This window comes from Plectropomus leopardus, chromosome 7 (assembly GCF_008729295.1).
Source record: "Plectropomus leopardus isolate mb chromosome 7, YSFRI_Pleo_2.0, whole genome shotgun sequence".
Taxonomy (NCBI): domain Eukaryota; kingdom Metazoa; phylum Chordata; class Actinopteri; order Perciformes; family Serranidae; genus Plectropomus; species Plectropomus leopardus.
In genome coordinates this window covers 25,725,405-25,750,387 of record NC_056469.1, presented here as the reverse complement: position 1 = coordinate 25,750,387, position 24,983 = coordinate 25,725,405, and the positions used below count along the sequence as shown (strand labels likewise).

At 42.1% G+C, this 24,983-nt stretch overlaps 1 protein-coding gene across 2 annotated transcripts in view; it reads right to left on the bottom strand.

Moving 5' to 3' along the window:
* Positions 1–23,861, bottom strand: part of lmtk3 (lemur tyrosine kinase 3) — a 31,753-nt gene extending 7,892 nt beyond the window's left edge. The window contains exons 1-11 of one of the 2 annotated variants that reach the window (XM_042490584.1): positions 23,550–23,861; positions 18,506–18,654; positions 16,790–16,937; positions 14,403–14,476; positions 14,061–14,179; positions 12,522–12,609; positions 10,092–10,240; positions 9,220–9,304; positions 8,914–9,035; positions 6,901–7,050; positions 43–6,262 (exon numbers count right to left, since the gene is read on the bottom strand). In XM_042490584.1, the coding sequence (XP_042346518.1) occupies positions 43–6,262; positions 6,901–7,050; positions 8,914–9,035; positions 9,220–9,304; positions 10,092–10,240; positions 12,522–12,609; positions 14,061–14,179; positions 14,403–14,476; positions 16,790–16,937; positions 18,506–18,654; positions 23,550–23,640 (7,395 nt within the window). In that variant the 5' untranslated portion in view covers positions 23,641–23,861. The remainder of the gene's footprint in view (positions 1–42; positions 6,263–6,900; positions 7,051–8,913; positions 9,036–9,219; positions 9,305–10,091; positions 10,241–12,521; positions 12,610–14,060; positions 14,180–14,402; positions 14,477–16,789; positions 16,938–18,505; positions 18,655–23,549) is intronic. The other variant, XM_042490583.1, reaches the window with a different exon arrangement.
* Between the last annotated feature and the right edge of the window lie 1,122 nt (positions 23,862–24,983).

Below are 24,983 nucleotides of genomic sequence, written 5' to 3'. Positions count from 1 at the left end.
AAGCATTTTTACAACAAACAAAACACAAGAAAACATGCTCACCTGCATCATGAGGCCATTCTTTGTTGTCATCTTAGAAAAAGATCTCTGTTCTTTGACATCAGACGTTTGGCTCTGTGTTTTCTGCCCATCATTGTGAGAGTCCTCAATCACATGTGGTGCGGACTCTGGCACCTTATTAGAGTCATCCGAGATCCCGTCCTCCTTCAAATCCACGCTGCTCCCCTCAGGAGCTGAGGAGCCACATCCCTCCTCACCTGTATCATCGTCACCAACACTGCCGCCCTTCTGCTCAGGTGATTTCTTCAAAGACTCCAGGAGCTCCAGGTTACCCAGAAAAAGGTCCCCCAAAGAGTCCTCCTCGTCCCCAGATATGCAGCACAGTTGTTCCAGTTTTTCAAAATCCTCCAGGGGCTCCTCCTCCAAATCTCTCCACTCAGAAATCAGTAATTCTGGGAGATTGTTGAGGGGAACTTGGGGTGAAGATGGGGTGGCAGGTGGTGTTTTCTGGCACAGATCATCATGTTCACCCTGTTGTTCTGCGCTGGGTGTAAGGTCGCTCTCATCGGCCAGTGTTATATGCACAGAGGGGAGGTTCAGGTTGGCTGAGATCCCTTTACTCTGAGTTGTAGCAGGTGGTGATTCTTGCAGAGGTGGCTCTGAGACATCTGCGTTGTGAGTTGGGGAAATATACTGCTCCGTCTCGGTGCTAGTAATAAAGTCGTCTAGATTAATGTGACTAATAAACTCCTCTGCCTCTATAACAGATGGCGGTGGGCTAGGAAAAGAGTCGTCTAAACTCTCCAATTTATCATCTTGCACATCAAGGTCTATGCTTGGTGGAGGACTTGGAAAATCTACGGAGCTGAAATTGTCCACCTGTGGATATGACTGATCCGTCTCCTGCATATCAAGGTCACTGGGACAAGAGATGGGATTGGGTGGGAGTGGCATGTCTCTAAAATCCTCTTCTTCGCTCATAATGCTCTCTCTTTCTTCTATATATTGCCTGGCGAGCCATGGTTTCGTTTCAGCCTCCAACTCAACGTTTTCCAGATCTGAAAAGTTCTCATGAGGAGCTTCGGTGATGCAAATAGATATGTTTGAATTCTCTAAAGAGTGACTGAAACAGTTCTCTAAATTTGAGCCTTTGTTGACAGCCGATGTCTGTCCCTCTTTTTGGATCTTGCAGAGGTGATTCTGGGGCCATCTGTTAAAGTTTTGATTTTCCTCCGTCTCTGTGGAGTCTAGCAGACCTTGCCCGTCCCTGCCTGTCTGTCTGCATGACGAAATCTGCCCTTCTGTATCCTCCAAGGACTCCTGCTCTGGGATTTCTTTATTCTCTACCTCAACATTTGAGATTTTTCTTTTGTTAAAATCGCCAATTTCTCCCAGATTTTCAATATTTTCCTCCTGTTGTACATCTACAATTTGGACAGTCTGTTGGTCATCACCACCTGCAGAGTTCCACTTCTCCTTCATGGCAAGATTTCCAGCGAGTCCTTGCGTTTCATCGTTCCAGGTTTCTTCGCAGCCCTCCAGGACAGCAGGGTGCGGCTCACTTCCTGCAAGTTCATCGTTTTCTTCAGTCTCCCAAAACTCCTGACCCACAACGAGCCTCTCACCTACCTCCCAGGCCTTATTACTGAACCCAGAGAAAAATTCAGATCTCAGTTCATTATCTTGGTATTTCCTCTCTGGAGAGGCCCACTGGTCATTTTCATCAGGCCACAAACGTAAGTCTCTTGACTGTGAAAAACGGTGGCAGTCAAACTCTCCCCTGATGACTCCGGATCTCGTTTGCCCCTCATCCTCCTCCAGAGCACTCCATAACTCTTTAGTCTTTTCATTCAGGCCCTCGCAAGAGTCTTTATCCGTGTTGTTAGAGTCCGTCCGACTCACTGCTCCTCTCAGGGGTGACTTTTCCTTCATGGCGTTTCTCAGCTCTGCAGCAGCCAGCTGTTTCTCCGTCTCTGTTGTGACTTTCTTGACGTCGCTGCCATCGGAGCAGTGCAAGTTTCTCAGGCCCAGCTCGTTGTGGTCCAGACCAGGCTTCTCCTCAGCCTTTTCAACCCCTTCCTCGGCCCAAGAAGGACATGTCAGACCCCTCAATTTATCATACACAGACCCATCATCGCTTGGCTCGACTACTGACGGGGTTTCACCGCTGAGTGTAGCAGTTTGAACGCTGTATACTTTAGATAATCTTGACTCACTGTTGTCGACTCGGGATGGTGTCACAGATTCCACAGCGTCATTTCCACCTTTCAGTCCAGAGAGATCAATATCTGTCTCTGTAACACTTGTGTAATCTTTGTTGTCGGGCCTTAACGTGCAATCCTTTGACTGGCTGCCAGATACAGACTCGATCAAAATATTTGTCTCAGCGAGGCTCCGTGAGTGTCGATTTAAATCGTTCTCCGCAGAGTCCTGGTATTTGCAATCTGCTATCTGGGAGATAATACCATCTGTGTAGTGGTTGTCTATCGGATACCCACCGCTGTGTGGGAGCCCTTTCAGTGGTTCATCATCTAATTTTGAAAACAACTTATCTATTAAGTCAACACAGTCCTTGGCCTGTGGGTCATCACGCAGCAGTGGTGACTTCATGCTGTCATTTTGGAAAATGCCAGAATCGTCTCTCTGTGTTGACTCCAGCCCTTTGTTTAAAATATCTTTGTCATCACTTAAATGAGACACGGCATTTTCTGAAGCATGTTGATATACAGTACTTGATTCCTCACACATTTCAATAGTTTCACCTTTATCTGACATGTGTGTACTGTTTCTTAAGGGGCTTTTTTCTCCCATCTCTCCCTCCTCCTCCGTTCTTTCCTCGATCCCTGTCAGAGTCCCCCGATCCCCTCCTCGACCGCTGCTCGGCCTGGAGGCAATGAGTCCATCACTACTCCTCCTGTTCATCCCATCCCCCTCCCAGTCACTGTCTGAGAAATAGGCAGAGTCTCGATGCGGTGTCTCATTTCCCAGAGCTCGCCAACCGCCGCTTCCCACTGCTCCTCCTCCTCCGCCACTTGTCCATGAGTCACTAGGTGTGAGACAGTCGGCTGAGTTGGAAGTCATAGGTGACAGGACCGAGTCGGTGGGGGTGATGAGTGAGACATCAGACGACAGGTCCCAGTCCGGGGTGGTTGGAGTGGCAGCAGGAGTGGGCGCCTTTTCGGCAGCGTGACAGAGTTTTTCTTGCCTGGTGTCATCGTGCTGGAGTGAATTTTCTCTTTTCGTCTCAGCGTTATTTTGAGAACTCTCCAAATTAGCTGCTGTGATGTGCTCAGATGCCACTGCGGACACGTTATCAGTGTGGTGCTGTTGTTTGTCTGGATCATGTGACGTAGTGTCAGTCTCTCTGCATGTTTGATCCCGTCTCTCAGGGCTGCTGGCCTCTTTCATTAACTCACCGTTCCCTATAACATCAGTCTTTTGACTATCATTTGTAATTGGCGATTTGTTCTCATGCTGTGGCGCCATGTTGGACTCAGATGGAGAGTGCTCTAAGAGATCGGTATGCTCTCCTCTGGCAGGTAACGCCGGACCATCTGCACTCTCCTCCTCCTCTTTCTCACATGGGAGTGTTTGGTTGTGCAGGAGTCCATTTTTGGGCATGATTTCTGAAAACACAAACTCACCAGATTGGCAGTGGTCAGCATTTCTTCCTTCGCTGTCCAGTTTAAGAGGTTGTTTATTTGATCCTATATGAAGGACGGGGATCTCAGGCTTCATAGAAACCTTTATCTCACTCTTTTTAGCACGCTTGGTCACTTGGGCATAGATGGCCTCTGTCGGTGTTTCAGGGTTGCCTTTGTTGGATGCTCGTATGGAGCTTTCCGTCTGGAATCTGATGGTCTGAGTGGCGTTAGGGTCGATGCATATGGACTCGTATTCAGGAGACAGTGGAGTTGGGGAGTAAGAAGAGTCTGGCTCCTTTTTGTTTGCGGCGGCATTTTGTCTCGATATGATTTCGGTCAGGAAGGTCTCTGCAGATTGAATCTCCTTTAGAAACTCCTCCCGGGTCATCTCTGTTCTCCGAGGCTCCTTCTCAGTCTGCTGCAGGTCGGACTCCTGCCTCCCCATCGTGATCTCAGAGAGGAGAGAGCGAGATCTTCGTATACCCTTTGAATAGGCTTCCTCGGCCTCGGTGTATGAGGGGAGGCCTGGAGCACAGACATAGGGCCGCAATCTTGATCCTGAAGGATAGAGGTATTTCACTGGATCGCTTTCTGACCCTCCCTCCACATCCGTGTCCATCCCTCCTGTGTCAATCTCTGTGAGGAAAAGATCTCTCTGGAATGATTCTTTAGTGACCGTGTTGTCCTCCTGAGTCCGTTTCTCCGGCACCCATGACTGCCCTGCTGACCCCAGCTCTGTGATCAGCGACTGAGAGCGGCGCATCCCTCTGTTGGGCAGCACAAAGTTCCCCCATCTCTCTCCATCTCTTTTCTCCTCCCCCTCCCATGACGCCTCCGACTTGGACTCGCTCGACTCTGTCACGCTCGATATCTCCGTCAGAAACAGATGCATGGGGGATTTCTTGGCAGCGGCCACACGTTCTGCGTGAAGTTCAGCGTCTTCCCTCCAAATTGCGGGAAGGATGGTGTCAAGGCGTGACTGAGTCCTTTTCATTCCCCTGGAGAAGAGCTCGGCGCACGCTGGGTCTGCGTCTTCAGATAGGCTGGAGTGAGTGACAGTAGTCCCACTGCCGGTTCTCTCGGGGGACATGAAGGGAGAGTCGTCCTCGTCTGAGTAGGTGGGACTGGATGAAGACTGTCTGTCAATCTGGGGGTTTGCGGGTTGAGGGCGGGGTATGTTGCGATAAATTGGGCGCAGTGGGTTTTCTCGACGAACGGGAGAGTCAAAGTCTTTTGCACGAGAATGAGAGGTCTCCCTGGAGTTGTGCAATGACACTAAATGCCTGCTGCCACCCTCTCTGTCGGACAGGTCACAGGATAATGGGTCTCTATTGGATCTCTGCATTTGCGGCTTACTGTATCTTGAATAAGTGTCCGCTGCGTTGTAGCTGGGGCAGCTTCTTTGTGGTTTGGAGTGTGGAGGGAGGGGTGGGGGACACATTTGAGGAGGTTGGGGGTAAATTGGGTGGCTTGATGGCGGGAGGGAAGGGGAGAGGGACGGGGATGGCGGAAGAGTCTGTCGGGACCGGTGGAGCCCCAGGTGATCAAAGGTAGACGGTGGACAGCTGCTCATGTGATGGGGGTCTGTTTCGATTTTTCCACTGATGGTGTAGTGAGGGAGGCCTCTGTAACCGAGTGGAGGGGCGGGGAGGGGGCGCGAGTGAAGGTGGTTGGCGGATGACATGGACATGGAGCGAGGCTTCGGAGGAAGGACCGGCGCTTGAGAACTCATTGAGGGTTTTTTATCTACCTCATTGCTCCTTTTCTTCTCCTCTTCGTCATCGTCTCCTAAATCGACCACTGAGAAGTCCGTCACTCTGCTGGAAGTGTCTCTGAATTCAGCCACGCCTGTGTTGGGCACCTGGAGTTGAACCTCGCTTGATCTGACGGTCTGGAGGCCCTTTCCACACTTGTCAGAAGAGCAATACGGGACTCGCTCTTTTCCCAGCATGCCACTGCGAATCTCCACCAGCTCCATGTCTCCAGGGCAGATGGAGTCAGAGCGGAAAGAGGACTTCCCTTTAAGAGTCGGCGACTTGTCCTGGGGAGTGTGCTCCTCTAATCTGATGTAGTACTCGCTGGCGAGGGAGGGGCTGCGAGCGCTTATCACTGGGACCACAGTGGGAGTGTCCAAAGACTGTCTGTGGTTATTGTTCACAGTCGGGATCGGCTGAGGAGGCGGGAGAGGCTTGTAGCCTCGTCTGGCATGAGCCTTTTCCCAAAAATACTCAAAGTTCAAGCCTTTGCTGGTTTCAGTGACGGTCAGGATGTCGTCCAGTTCAGACGAGGACGGGGTGATACAGTTCCCCACAGGGTCCAGCAGGGGGTAGGAGTTGTCTCTGTCCTCCCTGCTGTACTCTCTCTCCCTTTGTCGCTCATTTGCTGCAGTCTGGAAGGCAGGTGGACGGAGTAAGTCCCAGCGTCTTTCAAATGACTCCTCGCTCTCCCCTCTCCTTCCTCTGCCCTCCTCATATTCCTCATCCTCTTCATCTTCTTCGCCTACGCTCCCCCTCGTCATCCCTCGCTCAGCAGCCAGGAGGGAGGACAGGAGGAGGAATATCTCCGCTACAGAAGGGCGCTGAGATGGAGGTAGCCAGCAGGACTGCATGATCTCATACCTGAGGACAGGAGAGGAAAAACAGAGGAATTAAGTCTAGAGAGACAGAATTAGGGCATTATCGCTTCCCACTGACATAATCATCATCTCTGCACAACTCCACATAGTGAATAAATACTTTTTCATGATCAAATTTTTACTTTTTGAAAATATTTACTTACTAGTTTCTGTGCAGAGCATAATAATAAATCCTAAATCCATAACCGCATCTCATCCACGTGTCTACATTTTACATATTTTGTGGATATTGAAACTCCAGAAGGAAAGTTAACCTTTCCTCCTGTCCCCACCTTGACTAGCTCAAGATGACCTGTGATGTCTAAGTCATATGAAAAATAAAATAAAATAAAGACATACAGATTTAAGCAAGAAGACTTGCTTACTTAGTAATAGGACTACCACTAATAAGCGTATTGCTTGTACAAATATACTGCACTGTACACATGCCTACATACATCCATATAAAGCAGAAACAGATACATTAATACATCTATCAACAGATAACTCCTCTCCACAATGTAACAAGCAAACAAAAACAAAACCAGGGGAATTAAGTTTAGAGAGACAGAACTGGGGCATTATTACTTCCTATTAACATAATCATCATTTCTGCACAACCCTGAGTGGATAAATACTGACCAGTAGTCTGCATGGGAGAGCTTGAGTCTGGGCTGGGCGAGGGTGATCTGTCTCTCCCTAATGACGAAGGTCAGCACTTCTTCGTCGCTCAGGTGTCTGTGGGGCTGAGAGCCAAACTCAAACAGCTCCCATATAACCACCCCCAAGGACCTGCGGGACAAAGAAGACGAAGAGACAATGTGAGACAAATCTTCACAAACCTCTTAGCTGTTTTTTTGTTGTTTTTTTTTGTTATGTAATGCTTTTACAGCAACACTTTGTTTTATACAGAGCTCTGACTTAAAAGCAAACTAGTCTAAGAGATGATATTCGGGTGGTTATGTCATTACAGCTGTGTTATGATACCATCAGACGACAACACTTTTTGGAACACAAATAAGATAATTCAAATATTTTTTTAAATCTTTAGCTATCATTTTTTTCTGTGAGAGCAAGTAGTACTCATCCTCTGCTTGTGTGTTTTCCTCCCAGATTGTTTTCTTGTTGGTCCATTTAACAAAACACATTAAAGTGGAGTTTGTAATATCGAATGCTGAGTGTTCAGTCCAGCTTGTGCTTTTGATCCTCCATCGCTCCCTCTGATGTTCCTGAGTCTTGCAATGAAGCTACGGCTGCTGACAAACTGATGGACTTCCAAATTCTGCTTCAGCAAAAATTGAGGTCACACTGATCTTTAGAGGACGGCGTGTGTGTAAAGTATTTGTGGTACGATTTGTTTGAGAAATCAGCTGCCTTCGTGTCTTTATTCACATTTGGCTTTAATTTAAAGATTCAAAGAGTTCCAGATTTTGGGCCCAATCAAAGCTCTAACTGAGACCACAAAGAGGACTCTATAAGAGCATTTCAGATTATTTGCACACAGTTTCAACGGATGGGGGTGTCATCTCATCCCCAGACTGATTTCAGTGGCATTAAGAGGTTTGAGGTTCACTCTGTTTTCCACAGAGAGCAAGTATTTTGTTTAATGAGCTGTTTTGTAATGGGTGAATTTTAAAAAAAAAACATTTTGAGACCAGTAGACTAGCATAAAATGTCTACACAATATTAAAAATAATGATAATAAAAAATGCAACAACAACAACAACAACAACAACAATAATAATGATGATGATAATAATGATAATAATGATGATGATGATGATGACAATAATAACAACAACAATAATATAATAATAAAATAATAATAATAATAATAAACAACAACAACAACAACAACAATAATAATGATGATGATAATAATTCCAGTAAATTAAACCCAAATTAAAAGCCAAATTATTAACTTGGGTCTTTCTTTTTCCATTCCAAGGACGTTGTTGTTTTCATGCACAGTACATGCATATACATACAAAACGTAATGCATCACAATTCTTACATAACCCACATATGCTTTGATCACATGACCAATCCGCTTGCAGTTGTAATGAAGGAAGGAGTATGTATAAATTTGTAACAACATTCATGGGTCACTAATTTGTTACATATCATACGAACCATTGTATGTGCACTTTTGGAAGATATCGTAGGAACTGTGAGGTTAAATTGCTGTTCTAAGATCCAAGCGGAGTGTGTTCCACAGTTTAAAGCCATAAAAACTGAGAGCAGCCTCAGCAGATTTCTTACGGGATACTTTAGGAACCTCTAAAGCCCAGGTCAGACCAAAGATTTACAAAGAAACAAAACCGTTTTAGAACGCTGCGGAGAAAAGTGCAGCCTCACTGTAGTGGAATAATTGAAGTCATGCGACCGTGGTGTAGTTCGTTTATAGCTGAACGATAGCTTTTTTACTTTACTTCTTTAATACCAGTGCTAGTAAAAACGGAACTTCATTATTTCTGTAGAGTTAGGCTGAGATATTGCATTGGATTAAATTAAATCTTTCAGAGGAACCTAATATAATAGCTACCGAGTGTATACTGCATGACACCAGAGAGATGAGCATGATTACAGGATTACCAACATAAACTGGCTATAATCACCCTGGTTTCACTGTATATAAACAGCTATGATACATACCACACATTGCTTGTCTTGGTTTGGTCAGTAACAATGAGAGATCCTCTGTACTCCTCCAGCAGCTCAGGAGCAATCCAGCGCAGAGGGATCCATAGCTTGTCTGGAGTTAGGTAATAGTCCTCCTTCAAAAAAGACATAAAAACAATCTATTTTGAGCTAAAGAGCAGATTTAATTATGCCATTATTTACAAGACAAAAAAAAAGCTTTACAAATCCTAAAATTGAAAATACAGGCTTAAACATTATGGTAGCCTACATGAATAGATCATTAATTTATGTTTGGGTTTACAGCACAGACTGACGTACCTTATAATGGTTGTGTGAAAGGCCATAGTCGCCTATCCTAACAGTGAGGTCTGAGGTCAGCAGGCAGTTTCTCAAAGCCAGATCACTGCAGAGAGTAAAACACAAACTCTGAAAATTAACCACATTGAACAGGGACACAATCTTGTTTAACCCTTTGAAATATGAGCAAACTGGCTTGAAATGGTCCCAAAATAAGCAAGAAATTAGTAAAAAGTTAAAGAGAAAAGCCTGAAAATAAGCAAAAAAAAAGAAAAAAAAACAAAACAGAAATATCTCTTGTGATTAAAAAATATCTATTTTAAGAGTGTCCAAGTCAAAACAGGCAGTAAAATAAGTTACAAAAACGAAACATAGACCAAAAATACAAAATCAAAAAGCAACTCCAAATGAAATTACTACAAAGAAAGACTAAAAACTGCAACAGTTCTTTAAAACAGCCAAGAGGGACCAAAAGGTGCAACAAATCCTTCTGTATAATATTCCACACATAAGGAGCTGCATACATAGAGTTTCTTTTGCCAAACCCTGTACAAACCCCAAGTGTAGAAAACAAGAGCATTTTCAGTTTTTTTGCATAATGCATACACATAAATATGACGGAAGTAGGCCAAGAATTGCTTTATAAATATAAAAAGATAATACCAATGAAAATTTCGAAGCAGTTTTAAAGACAGCAACCAACCCGAGCATTCCTTGTCACCTTTTAGTAATTTTTGCAATTTGCGGGACATTTCTTGTTGAGTAGCGAATTATCTTTTCTTAAATTTTCTCAGTTTTCAGATCTAAATGCTCATGAAAGGAACACAGCAAAGGAAAAATGATGACAATCCGGGTGTAAAAGAGTTAAAGACATGGGTGAAGTTATGACTGACCTGTGGATGTAGTTGTTTTCGTGGAGATGTAGCAGACCGGAGGTGATCTCAAAAGCCATTCTCTGAAGAGTGAGGAGGTCCCGGGTCGGCAGGTCGGGGGTCATCCCGTCTGACTTGCGCTGGGCTCTCAGGTATCTCTTCAGGTCACCCTAGTTGAACATCACAACAATAATGCAAGGAATGAACTGAATGCAGACTTAAGTAGACGATGAGTTAACGCCATTTCAGCCACAAGTGTGTGTGTGCCAAGCGCTTGTGCCCTTCTCCTAAAACACAGATAAAACTATCAGGCAACACCGTAAAGGCAAAGAGAATATTTGTGCCTTCTGCAGTAAATACGTCCCTTTTTAGGTGTTTTCCATCACAGAGCCTCAGAAGCAGCAGGGGAATTGGTAATGAGCTGGCAGCCTTTGTATTAGTCATTTGTGCTTCAGGAAGGGCAAGGAAATAAAATGAGGACTACATAAAAAGGATAGAAAATATCCGCGAGGAGAGGACAATGGGAGACTTTATCAAGCAGGATAATAGCGGCCTATGAGGCCCTCGGTGTTGTTTGGCTTCTCTCACAGCATTGCTGTAATTGATCTGCTTGTGTCTGTGTACGGCCGGAGAGTCCACTCATATGGTTTTCTTAATCAGTCGGTGATTAAGGCAGCAGAGGGAAGGAAAACAAACTGATTGTACCGATGCAAAGCAGGTTTCAGTGACACTGTAACATCTATGGCTCTAATAATTTATCATTCCTGCAGCAAATAATACGCAGAGCTGCTCATATAAAATGACATTAGAACAAGGAGTAACTAAAGATAACAAACATTTGTTGCAACTATAATACAACTAAAAAACTGCTACAAAAGTGGAGCATAACAGCTTTCAAGCTGCAATCAGCACTTTGTTATTAAGAGTAAGGTCAAACTTCGCCCCTGTATGTTTAATTCCACTTTTGTCACAAATTTAAAGGGATAGTTCAGTTTTTTTTTTAAGTAGGGTTGTATAAGGTACTCATCTATAGTCTGTGTATTAGATACAGCTGGTGTCAGTCAGCTCACCCCCAGTTTGGAGAAGCAGGCTGGAGTCCTAAGTAGAAGCTAAGCAATGAACTGTTGTAGTGGAAAGTGTCAGCAACAAAACTTATTTGAGCTTTGCTAAAAAGTCCCATCTCGAAAAGTCAGTATCAGTTTAAGTGTAAGCTATATTCAGAATATTTTCACTGCTTCACCTTAATATCAGACCACGGTCTCCGACAGGAAACTGAAGCCAGTATATTGCTCCCTTCAAAGCCAGACTCCATTTAAAAAAACAATGCTTTAACATCGCTAAACACAGGGGCTGCTGATCTACTGCTGCCATGATCAGTTAGTGTGTTATTGTGTGACCTAAAAGGGTTAGTTTGGATTCACCAAAGTCACACAAGAATAGTAAGCTAACTAATGCCCAGGCCACAGTGCATGCATGAGCAGCACGTGTGTGTTGCGTCAGCCGTCATTTTTTATTTTGCACACGTATTAACAGGTTAAAGCAGCCACACTGCCTGGGTCAGCAGCGCTGCTCAGGCGCGACAAATCTAGAGAACTGGACTGCTGATTTTTACTACATGATGCCCACTATTTTGAGTATAAATAAACACTTAAAATGGTGTTCTGATGGTCATAATGACTTTATACCACCTTTTAACTACAGTTTTTATGGATATTACAGAAATATATCTTTTTTCTCAACCTTTCCTGTTTCTGTTTCAAAATAAAAGCCCTCTTATAAAATTTCTGTGGACAGAATCCCTGCAGTTGTTAACATGAGGTTTTATATAGTGAAATATTTGCATTAGTGTTGTTGACAATGCAGAGGCTTACACGACTCCAAAAATTAGTGGCACATCAGCTTTTAAATAGGGAAATACAGTAGTTATGGCAGCAGGCAGCTCTGCAGCAGCACCGCAGCAACAACGTCTGCGTGAGCACCACAAGTGTCCAAGCCGCAGCAGTTCAGCAAGGTAGCCGTCACGTGCTGTTCACTCATGCAACGTGGCCCGGGTGTAGCTGATCAAAACAAAGATACACCAGCAGTCCTGCATTTAGCGAGATAAAATTACTATTTTTGTCAGTGAAGTCTGTTGGCTTTGCGAGACCAAATATGGGGAACTGAAGGTATTTAAAGCTTTCCTGTGAGGGACTGACATTACAGCAACCCTAACCTTAAACTGTGAAATTAATCTAAATATAGTGTACTAAAACTGCTATTGATTTTTATTTTTTTTTTTTTTGGTGGGACCTTTTTTAGGTGACTCATATCAGACCTGAGCCTACTTCCTCAAACTGGGGGCATGCTGATTGATATCTACTGTATGTTATACACCAACTATGGAAAAATAGCTTATGCAAACCTATTTTAAAATGACTAAACTGTCTTTTTAAATGAACAAGTTGTACTCACCAGCTGACAGAACTCCATAACCAGGAGGAAGGGGATGCTCTCACTGCACTGCCCCAAACAATGAAGGATGTTGGGATGTTTAAGGCTCCTGAAGGGACAGAGAGAGAAATAAAATTTACAGTCTGTGTGTGTGTGTGTGTGTGTGTGTGTGTGTGTGTGTGTGTGTGTGTGTATGTGGGTGGGTGGGTATAAAGGTGGGTGTATAGGTGGGTACATATAATGAGCTGGCAGCATTTGTATCACACAGATGAGAGTAGAGAGAGGAAGGAGAGGAGAGGCACTTGTGTGAGGCACTGCAGCAAATCCAAATGAAGTGCAAGTGAAAGTTAAAAAATGGAAATAAAGCATATTGGTGTTTTATGTGTTTTGCTTTTTATTGGGTGGGTGGGTGTTTACATTACACACACAAAAGATAACAGGTCAATGGGAAGGTGTGTGCCTCAGCAAGACTAGAAGTAACGGGAGATGTAAACAGCATATGAATGTGTGTGAAAATGACTTATTGTGGGTGTATAATTGTGTGTGCGTGTGTGTGTCCGTGTGTGCGTGCGTGCGTGTTTTGGGATGTTGATTTGGCTGTTGTGGGTTTTGCCCAGAGATAGGAATAGAGAAGAAGACACAGCCCTGTCCTTGAATGCTTCCTCTCTCTCTCTCTGTGTGTGTGTGTGTGTGTGTGTGTGTGTGTGTGTGTGTGTGTGTGTGCGCGCGTGCGTGTGTTAAAAAGAAAGGACAGCCAAAATGACACTCAGTTTCTGAGTCAAACACTAAATAGGTCGGATCAGTGCTCATCTTCGAGAACAGTTTTTCTCACCATCTACCTGCAGTAAGATTACATCTAACTACACAGTAAAACTGAACAAGATATTTTTTATTGTGTAAACAGACACAATTAAAGCTAGTCTGGACCCCAGGACCACCCTGGGGAAGTCGCAAGCTGATACGTGTTGGTGTATTTTTTATGTTTGTAGCTCTATGAATTAAAGGCCTATTATGTTGTTCAAACCGTAGTGAGTGCCTGAACCATGAGTGCACTGAGTGAAATGAAACTGAGTTGAAAAACAGATTGAATAAGTGAGACATAAAAAAAGAGAAGTAGCCACCATAAAGTTCTCACAGACCTCCATTTATGCTATTTTCCACTGTTTACCTGTTTATTTACCTGTCCATGACTTCGAACGTGACACACCAAAAAAAAATGAATAAAATGGACACACACACCGCAGGCAGAGCTGTGTACACAACTTAGGCCTATTGGCAATGAGAAATCAGTTTATAGCCTATTTTTAGCAGATTTACCCGTGTTTAAAAAACTGCATGCATGCACTTATTTGGGTGGGAAAAGAGGTGTTTATGTTAGTTTTTAGTCTCTTCCTGGTCCATACATGTTAATTTGAGTGAAATTTTGTCAGTGAAAACCGGGGGGCGGGCCCTAACACTTTGGGCCTGTGCCCAGTTAGACAATAATTCATCCATGGTTGTTAAGCAAAAGTTACATAGTCCTGCCTCCAAAGTGGCTACAGTTCCAGCAGCTTCTCCCACCTGTATGGCTCAGACTCGGCCAAGAACTTCCTCTGCTCCAGAGGGCTGGCACTGACACGCAGCTCCTTCACCACGGCCTGAGACGAACTGCAGTCACACAGCACTTCAGCCAGGATCACCTAGGAGAGATCGATGTGCAATAACATGGGAGAGCGCCCGGGAGAAGCAGAGCTGCCATAAATGAACTATTTTGAGTTAAGACTCCTGATGTGGTTGGTGGCTTGTATTAAATATAACAGAGAGAAGAGGCTGCTGCTCCAAAGAATATCTGTGCTGTGGGTCATATTTAACATGATAACAAAATGATATCTGAATGTGAGAGGCTTTAAGAAATGTTTATACCTTTCCGAACCAGCCATTCCCGATCTCCTGAAGATAGTTTAAAGTGTGTCTTTTGAAGCACTGAGACTTGGAGTCTGTAAAGAGAAAAATACAAAAAGAAAACATCAGGTTCGCACATATCTGAATTTGTTCTTTTATGAAATTAAATTTCACAGCAGGAACAAAAATCACTCTTAAAAACTGCTACACTCAGGAAAATATGTTATTTATAGTGCTGCTCACAACTACAGCGGCCATGATCGAAACATTAAAGGTCCCCTTCAGACATGTTTTAATGGGGCTGTATGTGAAAATCAGAGTGTTTTATTTATTCACAACATGGAAGTGGCTGAGCCAGCAGCTAGCAGCTAACAGTGCTGACTCTGCAAACAGTGCTTAAAATCAGTGCTGACAGGGTTAACCAGGGGGGAACTGGAGGGTGGAGGCTGCAACAATGCTATCATGGTATCAATGGTATCCACCTTATGGGCACGATGCAGAGCAGCGCCGATGAGCTAACCAGTGTGATACACACATGCACTAACATGCATGTGCTGCTGGACCAGCTTACCACAACAAACCACAGAGAAGCTCAGATTAAAAAACACACAGAGGGAGCGTGACGTCATTCTCTGCTCAGGAAGCCATTACTCCACTATATCTTTACATAGCAAATAGTAATTTGCTGCTAATAATGCTATGACTGTTTCCTACAAGACCTTTATAGCATATAAAAAACTCCACTTTGAATAATTTGTGTCTCATACTGCTTTCCCCAAACATTGAAGTACATGCTTAAAAAAGATTAGAAATAATATCTATCTGTCTATATACCCTGTTCTTCATTGAGAAATCCAGAAGATATGTATCTGCAAATTTTAAAAAAGTTTAACTCCTGAGCATAAATGTCTCACTTATAAACAGAAACATCCATTTCAGTGAAAATGCACTTTCATGTTTCCACATCACTTTTGTGTAATTTTGAAACACGATTGGCTTCCAAACTAGTGATGATGTGAAAATAAATAAATAAATAAATAAATAAAAATAATAATAATAATATTTAAATATCATAGTAGTATGTACGCATCTTAAAACATGTATTTCAAGTCCAGGTACAGCAAAATCAGTTATGTATTTCTAAACACATGACAGTGTTAAAAAATACTTGTTGATAACATGTGAAAAGACCGGGAACTATGCAGTACTGAATAGTAAATTAGACCATTAAACTGTTTGTCACCATCACTGGTAGCAAATCTGGAGTAAAAATGACTGAAAGGTAAGCTGGTGACGGATCGTGTTTATATGATTTTGGCATTTAACAGAGTTGTTTACTCGTGTATCTATTAGACTGAAGGCGCTTTGAAAGCTTTCATAAAGTAACGAACTCACCGCTCACACACAGGGTGAAGCAGGACGACACTAATGTATAATTAAATGCTAAAAGCTCTAACGTTTGTAATAAATGTAAAATAGTTTACTCTTTTCAGCGGACACGCCCCCTGTGTCTCAGAGCGGAGAATACTGCTCAGTTTTTCCATGATTTTGAAACCTAATGTTGTGATATAGTTAGTAATTTTTTAAATAATTCAAATGTGGTTGGATGGTTAATAACACATTTTTCTGTTGTATGACAAACTCATTTCACATATTTATCTTTGCTTTACTTGGACTTTAAGTTCAGCACAGAGAAACTGCAGCACATGATTATGACTTACTATGACTTATTATACTGTTCTTTTTGCTCTATTTATATTTCTTTTCTTTTCTCAGTTCTTTTTTCTATTTCTAGTTTGCGTCTTGTTTTTGCAATTTATATTGTTATTTTTGCTATATTTATCTTGTACATTTGATATCCCTTTGTAACAATGCTAATTTCCCTGTTGTGGGACTCATAAAAGATAAGATTATCTTATCGTATCGTATCGTATCGTATCGTATCGTATCGTATCTTATCTTATCTTATCTTATCTTATCTCATCTCATCTCATCTCATCTCATCTCATCTCATCTCATCTCATCTTATAATGTGAAATCATACTTCTAGTGCACAAACATTATTCTGTACTGTTGCGTAACAATTAGAAAAACATATCTGAGTGGAAGGAGGACTTTGATGTGTGAGACAATACCCCTCCTGATACCATCCGTGTCTGCAGCCAAACTTGGCGTGCTCACACGAGGCACTGATGCAGAATTTTCTCAGATCAGAGTTTTCACTTCATTGAACATCAGTGGGGAGTCCAGTACGACTGGTTTTACACCCTTTTTGAGACCTTTAATGGATCCACATCAGTGACTCAGCCACCAGACCATGAGGGAGTTTAGCACAGGACAGTGCTTCAGCATCGTTTTGACGGGTTTGTGTTCGGGTGAGAGACAGAGAAGTTGTTTTGGGTTGTTACCTGCTCCATCCTGCAGGGTGGGGCAGTTGGGCCTGTCTCTGACTGGCAAGGTGTAGACCTCAGGGAGGGAGGGACATGACGACAGGCTGTCCTCCTGGATGGGACTAGAGCCTCCAGAGCATTCCTCCCCGTCTGCGTTGTCGAACTCCTGGTTGAGTCACAGAATAGAAAAACACCACACTGGTGTTATTAAAAAATATAAAATAAGCTGTCTCCTCATGACTCACTTCCTCCTACACCTGTTCGGACATGAAATACTTATGTTTGTTTACTGCATATGTCTGATCGGCATTCTGATGTTGTTGGGTTTTTTTTTCTAGCTTATGTTTTATTTTTGTTGTTTTATTTTTTTTTTTTTTACCATGTTTGAAATAAAGATCTAACGACTATACAGTTTTACTTTTTCTTCCACAATTTAATTATATTTACTGTACACACAAACACACACACACACACACACACACACACACAGACACACTGACTAAGTCTTACACAAAAAGATTCAATGTCCGAAAAGTAGTAGGAAGTCTAAAATTATTTATTGCTACCCCATCTCCCATAATCAAAAATTAACAAAATGTATCTATACATGCATTAACCTCTTCCTACACAGATTTATACATATGAAAATATATCATAGTTGTCTATACATATACACAAACACATTATTATTTACATATTATTTGACAGAACACCTGGTGCCTGAAAAAGCCCCTAATCATCCATATACTTTGTGAAAATATTTTTGTTTGTCAGTTTGCAACTGCAAAAGATCAATAAACTTTAAAAAATATACAACCTGAAAATCAGTTTGTAACTATCAAGGGCAGACAATGAGAAGGCAGCCACTCTGAACTAACAACGCCCCGCCTGCAGGCTCAACAGCACTGTCAGGTCAGGAGATGGAGGCTTAGTCAAGATTAGACTGAGAGATGATTATTGACCATTTCTACTTCATTAAATTGGAATTATTGACTCCTGACTCTGCTTCCATACCCAATCCTTAAGTCACATTTAACCCTTTGAAACCAGAGCAATTTGGCTTGATTTCTGTCAAAAACATGGGAGGAAGGCAATGAGCAATGAAAGAAGAAATGACCAAAAAAATGCAAGAAATTGTACAAAGTACAAGAAAATAACCTGAAAAAAACAAAACAAAACAAAACAAAACAAAACAAAACAAAACAAAACAAAACAAAACAAAAAACAAAGCAAATGAGAAAGTAATACAAAGTAAATGACCCCGGAAAAAAAAATCTGTAACACAATTTAAAATATGTAATGATTATAATTACAGATGTAGTTTTTCCTTAGCTATTTTTCTTGTTCCCTGAACAATTTAAGAACAATAATAACAATTATATATATTTTTTGAACAAAACTGTAAATATTTGCAATAGTTATTGAGTTTTACACTACCTTTTTTCTTTTATCCCCAGATTTCCTCCCTCTGATTTTCTAAATCTAATAATTTCTTGCCATTTGTGGAACATTAATAATCAAGATGCTTATTCCTTTTTTCCCCCATGTTATGAAAGAAAATGCACCACTTTGCTTAAGATTCAAAGGTTTAAATACTTGTGAAAGGCATCTGAAAGCAGCACAAGAAAAGTGATGTTGCTCCAGGTTTCAAGGGGTTAAATAAAAATTATACCAGCATGCACAGAAGGTGTGGCAAAACTAAATAAGGCAGAGAGAGGTGAATAGATCTCTTACATGTTGAAGACTTACATTGAATCCCACTCCTCCTCTCTTGCAGCACAGGCAGGTCAGGAGCAGCAGGACAAAAGAGACGAGCCCCGAGCAGGAGATGAGGATGACGACGTATGGTGGAGGAGAGAGGGACGCAGCCCTGGTCTGAGAAACTGAGAGAGGAAGAAAATACAAGGGAGGAACAGATTTAATGCAGAAATTCAGGGTGTTTGTGCTTCTATAAGGGGGACACACTGTTAGGTTTGAGTCAGTGACAAGGAAAAGAGAGACTTCACTGAATCAGAAAGATCTTGTTATAACAGGTGTTTTGTTTAGAGGGAAACCATTGGAGCGTTTTCTTAGCGGCAGGTTTGGGGACACAGTGGAGAACCCCAATGGACAGCTTGCATCAGGGGATTTGGGGAGGAAAAAAAGCAGGAAAAGAAGCTGAAGATAAAAAACGACTGTCTGAATCAGTAAAAGGAAAATAGAGACTGGAATTAAAGTTTGAAAGTAGGATAATATCCATTCCAGTAAGGACAAAAAGCACGGGGGGAAAGGGGAAATATCAGAAATGGCATTCCACTCAGGAAACACAGTTAAGAAGCAGGGGAAGGGTGGCTGGAGTTGTCATTTAGGTAAAAAAGGAGCGCTAATTGGGAAGGGTTTGGAAACTGGAAAAGAATTACTCAAATCAGGAAGGTTTACTACTCAGGTGAGAGAGGGAGGGATCGGGACATTTTGATATTTGTACCTCAACGTGGTCGATTGTGGGAAGTGAACCATCTGTAGAAAAGAAAAGGGGCAGGGCAGGGTGGTTAAATACCCTCAGGTGTTTTCTATATGGATTCATATAAAATACTGAAGCCAAAAAAAAATGCGTCAGACATATCACTTTTGACAGATGACAAGAGAGAGGAACAATGACACCGTGAAACAGTCAGGTGTTCAACTCACACTTAACACAACAAAGGACTTAAATATTACATATAAACGTTAAAGGTACAGTGTATAATATTTAGGGTAATATTGGCAGAAATGTAATATAATGTAAGTGTGTTTTCTTTAGTATATAATCACCTGAAAATAGGAATCATCAACACGTTCTCACTCGTCACAAAGTGACGGTCGGTCAGTTGCCTTACACATCAACCTGCGATGTTGTAGTTATCCTTGCTGCACCAACCTATGACGTTACGGTGATGTCAACAAATGCACATGTGGTGGGATGACGTGGCACGGTCCCTATTCACACAACAGTGCAGACTGTCACGATGGTTGGGATTAGGCACGAAGTCACGGATGATTAGGTTTAGGCAAAAGAGGCACATGGTAAGGTGTTGTACATACGCACACATACATCCACACGGGACACAAACTCACGCACGAAAGTTGGTTGTTTGTGGGACCCATCCTCCTCCTAACCCACCCGTCCTTCTACGTGGTTACCCAACTGGGTCTCACTCCAAACTCAGAACGTCATAGGCTGACACGGCAAGGATACCTAAAACGTCATAGGTTGACATGGGAGGTCATTGACCAACCATCACCATGTGACGACTTCGGAGGGAGACCATGTTGGAATCGTTGTGTTTTCGTTACCTTAGAACGAGCCATTTTGAACTACACAGGGAGTTGGTGGTTGGAGATCACCATGTTGCACAGCCATGTTTCTACAGTAGCCCAGAACAGAAAAACTGGGCACTGCTTCTATAGGGCCATGAGTGTTTTCACATTGTTCACTGTAGTTAGAAGCCCCTTTTACATGTGAATCTGCTTTATTCTGTGTGTTAACCAGTTTAAATCACTGGGTCCGTTTGTTTTGAAGAGGAAGAGACCTCTGTGGATAATTTGGCTCCCAGGAAAAACGTCCTTAACGTCTGGATCTTGAGGTATCAGAGAAGAAAGGTGAGCATGTATTAACAGGTGTTTAGCCAGTGGCCCCTCTGATGAAGAGCACGTTGCTGGAAACGTCACCTGGGTGGGAGCAGAATCCCGTAAGCAGACTTGCAATCTGCAAGCTTCACTGCCACTAAATGCTCCTAAATGTTACACACTTCTCTCTGTATAAAACGAAGGACTTAAATATCAAATACAAACATTAAAGTTCCACTGTGTAGGATTTATTGGCATTTAGCGGAAAGGTTGCAGAACCGAAACCTGCGTGTAGGAGAAACACGGCTGCTGACACAAAAAGGTCAATGGCCCTATCTAGTGCCAGTGTTTAATTTGTCCGTTCTGGGCCACTGTAGAAACAACATGGCAGACTCTATGGAGGAGGACCCACTGTGAATGTAGATATAAAAAGTTCATTCTAAAGCCTGATTTATAGTAGGGCGGTCGAGAATTTCAATGAGTGGTGTTCGACAGAAATTATAGCCTTATGTGACGTTTATAATTCTTGCTTCGTCCAGAGGTTTCAGTCATAAAAACAAAGTCATAAAAAAATTTGCTCTGTGGTGGATTAAATATTTGAAAGAAAATGAAAAAAATTGGGCTAAAAAGAACCAGCTTAGCTAGACGTGGTTGAGCGGTCTTTTGGAGCAGTCACAGGCACTCGTATCGGAGAGAAAAAATAAGAAGGAAAGTAAGAAAAAACGCCAATGCGTTTCAGCACAGTGGCCTTCGTCAGGGTGTTGTGATCCTGCACAGGTGTGCTAGGATATAAATAGAGGTAGGTAAATTTCCTTGTTGTGTTGTCACATGACATCTTGCATCATGTGATGGTGTAATTTTGGTAGTATGTGTAATGTGTCTAGTGCAAAAATAGCAAATTAATTGAAAACAGAAAAAGAAAAAATATGCAATGGCAAAAAATAAGTTTATATAAAGGGTTTAAAATTAATTTCCCCATTCAGGCCTGGAAAAGTTATGGCATTGAGTCTGAAAATCCAGTAGTTTTCTCTCTGGAGAAGTTTTTTGACACTTTTACCAACACTATTCTCCAGCCAGTTTGTTTTGTTACATTATATCATCTCTATCAATAAGTATTTCCTTCTGAAACGCTTGTTTTGTATCTGCATATTTGTGCTCCTAATCTGTATTTTGATAATGACGGTATTTGATAAAATTTTTAAAATCGGTGAGTTAATTAAAGAGGAAGTTATTTAAAACTTAAAAGACATCAGGAGTCAAGAAAAGATGTTCAGTGTGTCCACTGAGCCAAACAAGGGAGCTTCAGGGTGAATATGCTTTGGTCCAGGCCACGGACAATGAGATGCACTTTCGTTATTTTCCAATGACTACAAACTGTGGTGATGATCTGGCCCTATTGCTCACACCAGGACACACAAAACTTCAGCAGATGTGTCAGAGAAGCTCACCATGACTATTAAAATACACTGCGCGACCAAATATGACAGCGTCTGCAACACAACACGAATTCTCAAAGTGTACGACAAGAGAGGAATTTGTGTTGAGCAGCATTCTTCAAAAAAGTGTCGAGTGTCCAACCATAAATCAGGCTCAATCAAAACACAATTTTTCTTCATTTCAGGTAATTATAAAATAATAAAAACATAGTAATGAACATTATATGCCACTTCTGCCAACAGATGCCCCTAAATCCTACACACTGTACCTTTAATATTCAAACCATACCTTAGCCTATTTTTCTAAGTGTGTGTAAACAAAGCAGCATTTTTTACAGTATATTACCTAACATTAGCAAAGTATTAAGTAGAAATTTTTACCACGTGTTCTCTTGAAACAAACCTTTACAGCTGTGTTCGCTGATATTAAAATAAATCACACACATTAAAACGTACTACATCACAATTTGAAACAACTATAAGCATTTGAAATAATAAAAAGGCATTGGGGGGGAAATAACCCAGAGAGTACATAAACACTGATTTTAGAACCATGCCTTCAAAAATGTTATGTTATATCAGTCTGTGCTATCTTAAAAATATCCCAATTTCATTCTGTGTAACTCATACTAATCCAAAAATACATTCATTCGCAAGGTCATGATATTGTAAACACTGCATACATATATTTTAAAGTATATTTAATAATTAACCAGTGTAATAAATATTGTTTAAAAAAAAAATAGAAAAATAGAAAGAGAATCAGCATTCAGCGAGAAAATCCTCAAGTGATGTGAAGATAAATATGTAGGCTTCGTTTCAGTTATTTTGTCAGGTTTTCTTGTTTACAAAAAGTTGCAATAGGATTTTTTACACATCCTGCACAAAGGTAGCCTAAGTAAAGATATACCCAGCACATAAAGCTAGCTTTGTATCAAAGTATGGGCCAGTCTGTTGCTAATTAAAACAATATTTGTACTCTGGATTGCAACAAATTGTAGGTAATGCATCCTGCATAAGTTTTAGCCCATGCAACAGAGAGAAATAAAGCTAATTGTTGATCAGAGGCTAAACATGACAACTAAATGACCCTTTTTGGCAGTGTGATCTCCTATACATGCACCACGCAACATATGACTGGTGTCTCTGACCCTGATGCACAATTCCTGTGCAGTGCTATTCTTTCATCTTTCCCTAGACAGATGTCCAGACAGACACTGCATATAAATAGGAACCTAACACAGGGCCTTTTCCACCAGCCCCGGTGCCAGCAGCTCTTATCAAAACAATACACCACAATACAATGACTGCACACATTACACAAACACAACACTCTGCCAGATCTTGGGGGAAGAAGGCATATTCAGATTGAGGAAAATAAAGATGCCAGCACTGGTTAATAATCTCCAGTGCCAAGCGGAGGCTATTTATAGACTAAATATCTCGCACTGCTATTGGTACAGTATATATGCTGTTTTTAAATGCCATCGATGTGAGGCCCGAGACCTACCTAATATTTTCATCACTGCATGCAAATATGGTACCCTCCCCATCACCAAATCAGCCCCGCTGCTGTTTTCATTAAGTCAGCCACGTACTGCAATAATAATTCGCATTATGTCTCAGTCATACTGGCTGATAATATTGTACAGAGGCCTTTTCAGAACTGACTACATCCCCCCTCTTTTCTCCAGCATCACTGACAGCTTTTCAACCCCCCCTCCTCCTCCTCCTCCTCCTCCTCCGACTCCGCTCACCTTCCCTCTGCGGGGCTCCGAGCGCTCTCTCCGGGCTGAAGTACGACATGATCCCCGCCAGCGCCACCATCACCCAGCAGTGTGGCCGCATCGTCGCCGCGTCCGGAGCAACAACAACACCATCCGAGCGACGCTGCCGACTGTCGGTATCGGTGTCCTCCTCTCTCCCGTCACCCCCGCCACGGTCTGTGCCGTCTCCGGGCTCACGCTGTCTGTGTCGCCCCCCCTTCTCCGCTTTTCTCCTAATAAGAAAGAGCGTCTCCTTGCCTTCCTTGTTGTGCTCTCTCCCCCCTCTCCTCCTCCTCCTCCTCCTTTCTCCTCCTCCTCCCCCTTGCTCTAATCCGCAATTAAACACGGTGTGTGAGATGCTCTATTGTGCATCAGTCCACCGCGCTGCACAGACATCACTGCTGAAAACAACCACCCGCTATTTCTCCTGTTACACACACTCACATATATATATATAATTATTTCTCTCTCCCCTCAGTGTTGGAGGGTTGTCTGTGTTTTTCTCCTCCGCCAGCCTACGTCAGACACACACGGCGCGCATTGTCATGGTCCAGCTTGATCATCATAATGCTGCCCAGAGAAGAAGAAGAAGAAAAAAATCTGTGATAATATTCCCACAGGGAGGTTATGGGGTGTATGTGGGGCTCTGTAGTGGGTTTCTATTGATCTCATATTGAATTTTTAAGCTTTTAAAACATCATTTTAGTATTCATTTGAGGACTTTGGGGTGTGATGTGATTCTCTTATTATAAATAAAAAAGAATAAAATAAAATAAAAAATAAACAACTTAATTGACCGCACCTTTAAAGAGTGCAAGCCCACTTTACTTCATCAGTAAAAAACACAATTTAAAACAAAAAACACTTTCTGTAGGGATATTAATTAAATTTATTTCCTGTGATAAGGCGTAAATGGTCATAATGGGGGAGACTGGGTGCAACTGTAACAATTTTATGGTTTTGCCATCATTTACTCAAAAATCTATTTGGATACAGTTTTTATGTACATAACTTGCATCTGTGTCCTACTTTTTAACAGATGATGATGATAGGGTAACAGTGAGACTACATATTGTACTTGTAGTATTGATGATGTTGATGATGATGATGACAGGGTGACGGTAGCAGTACATACTGTACCTGTGTGCTCTACTGCATCGACCTTTATGGCGCCGGTTCTGATGCTGCATTATTATGTCATTTCTGACGATGCTGTATACTACATTGGAAATGGTTTCCATTGTTGTCATATTTAACTATGAAGTTGTGGTGGACACTTATTGATCTGCTCCTGTGGAGCTTGTTTGTGCACAGGTTCAACTCCCACTGTGTACAGCTTAATGCCAATTGCTGTATGTTTCTGTATCATATTGTTTGTGCTTTCTGTGTTTTTATTGTGTATTTAACACTTGCTGCTACACAAAC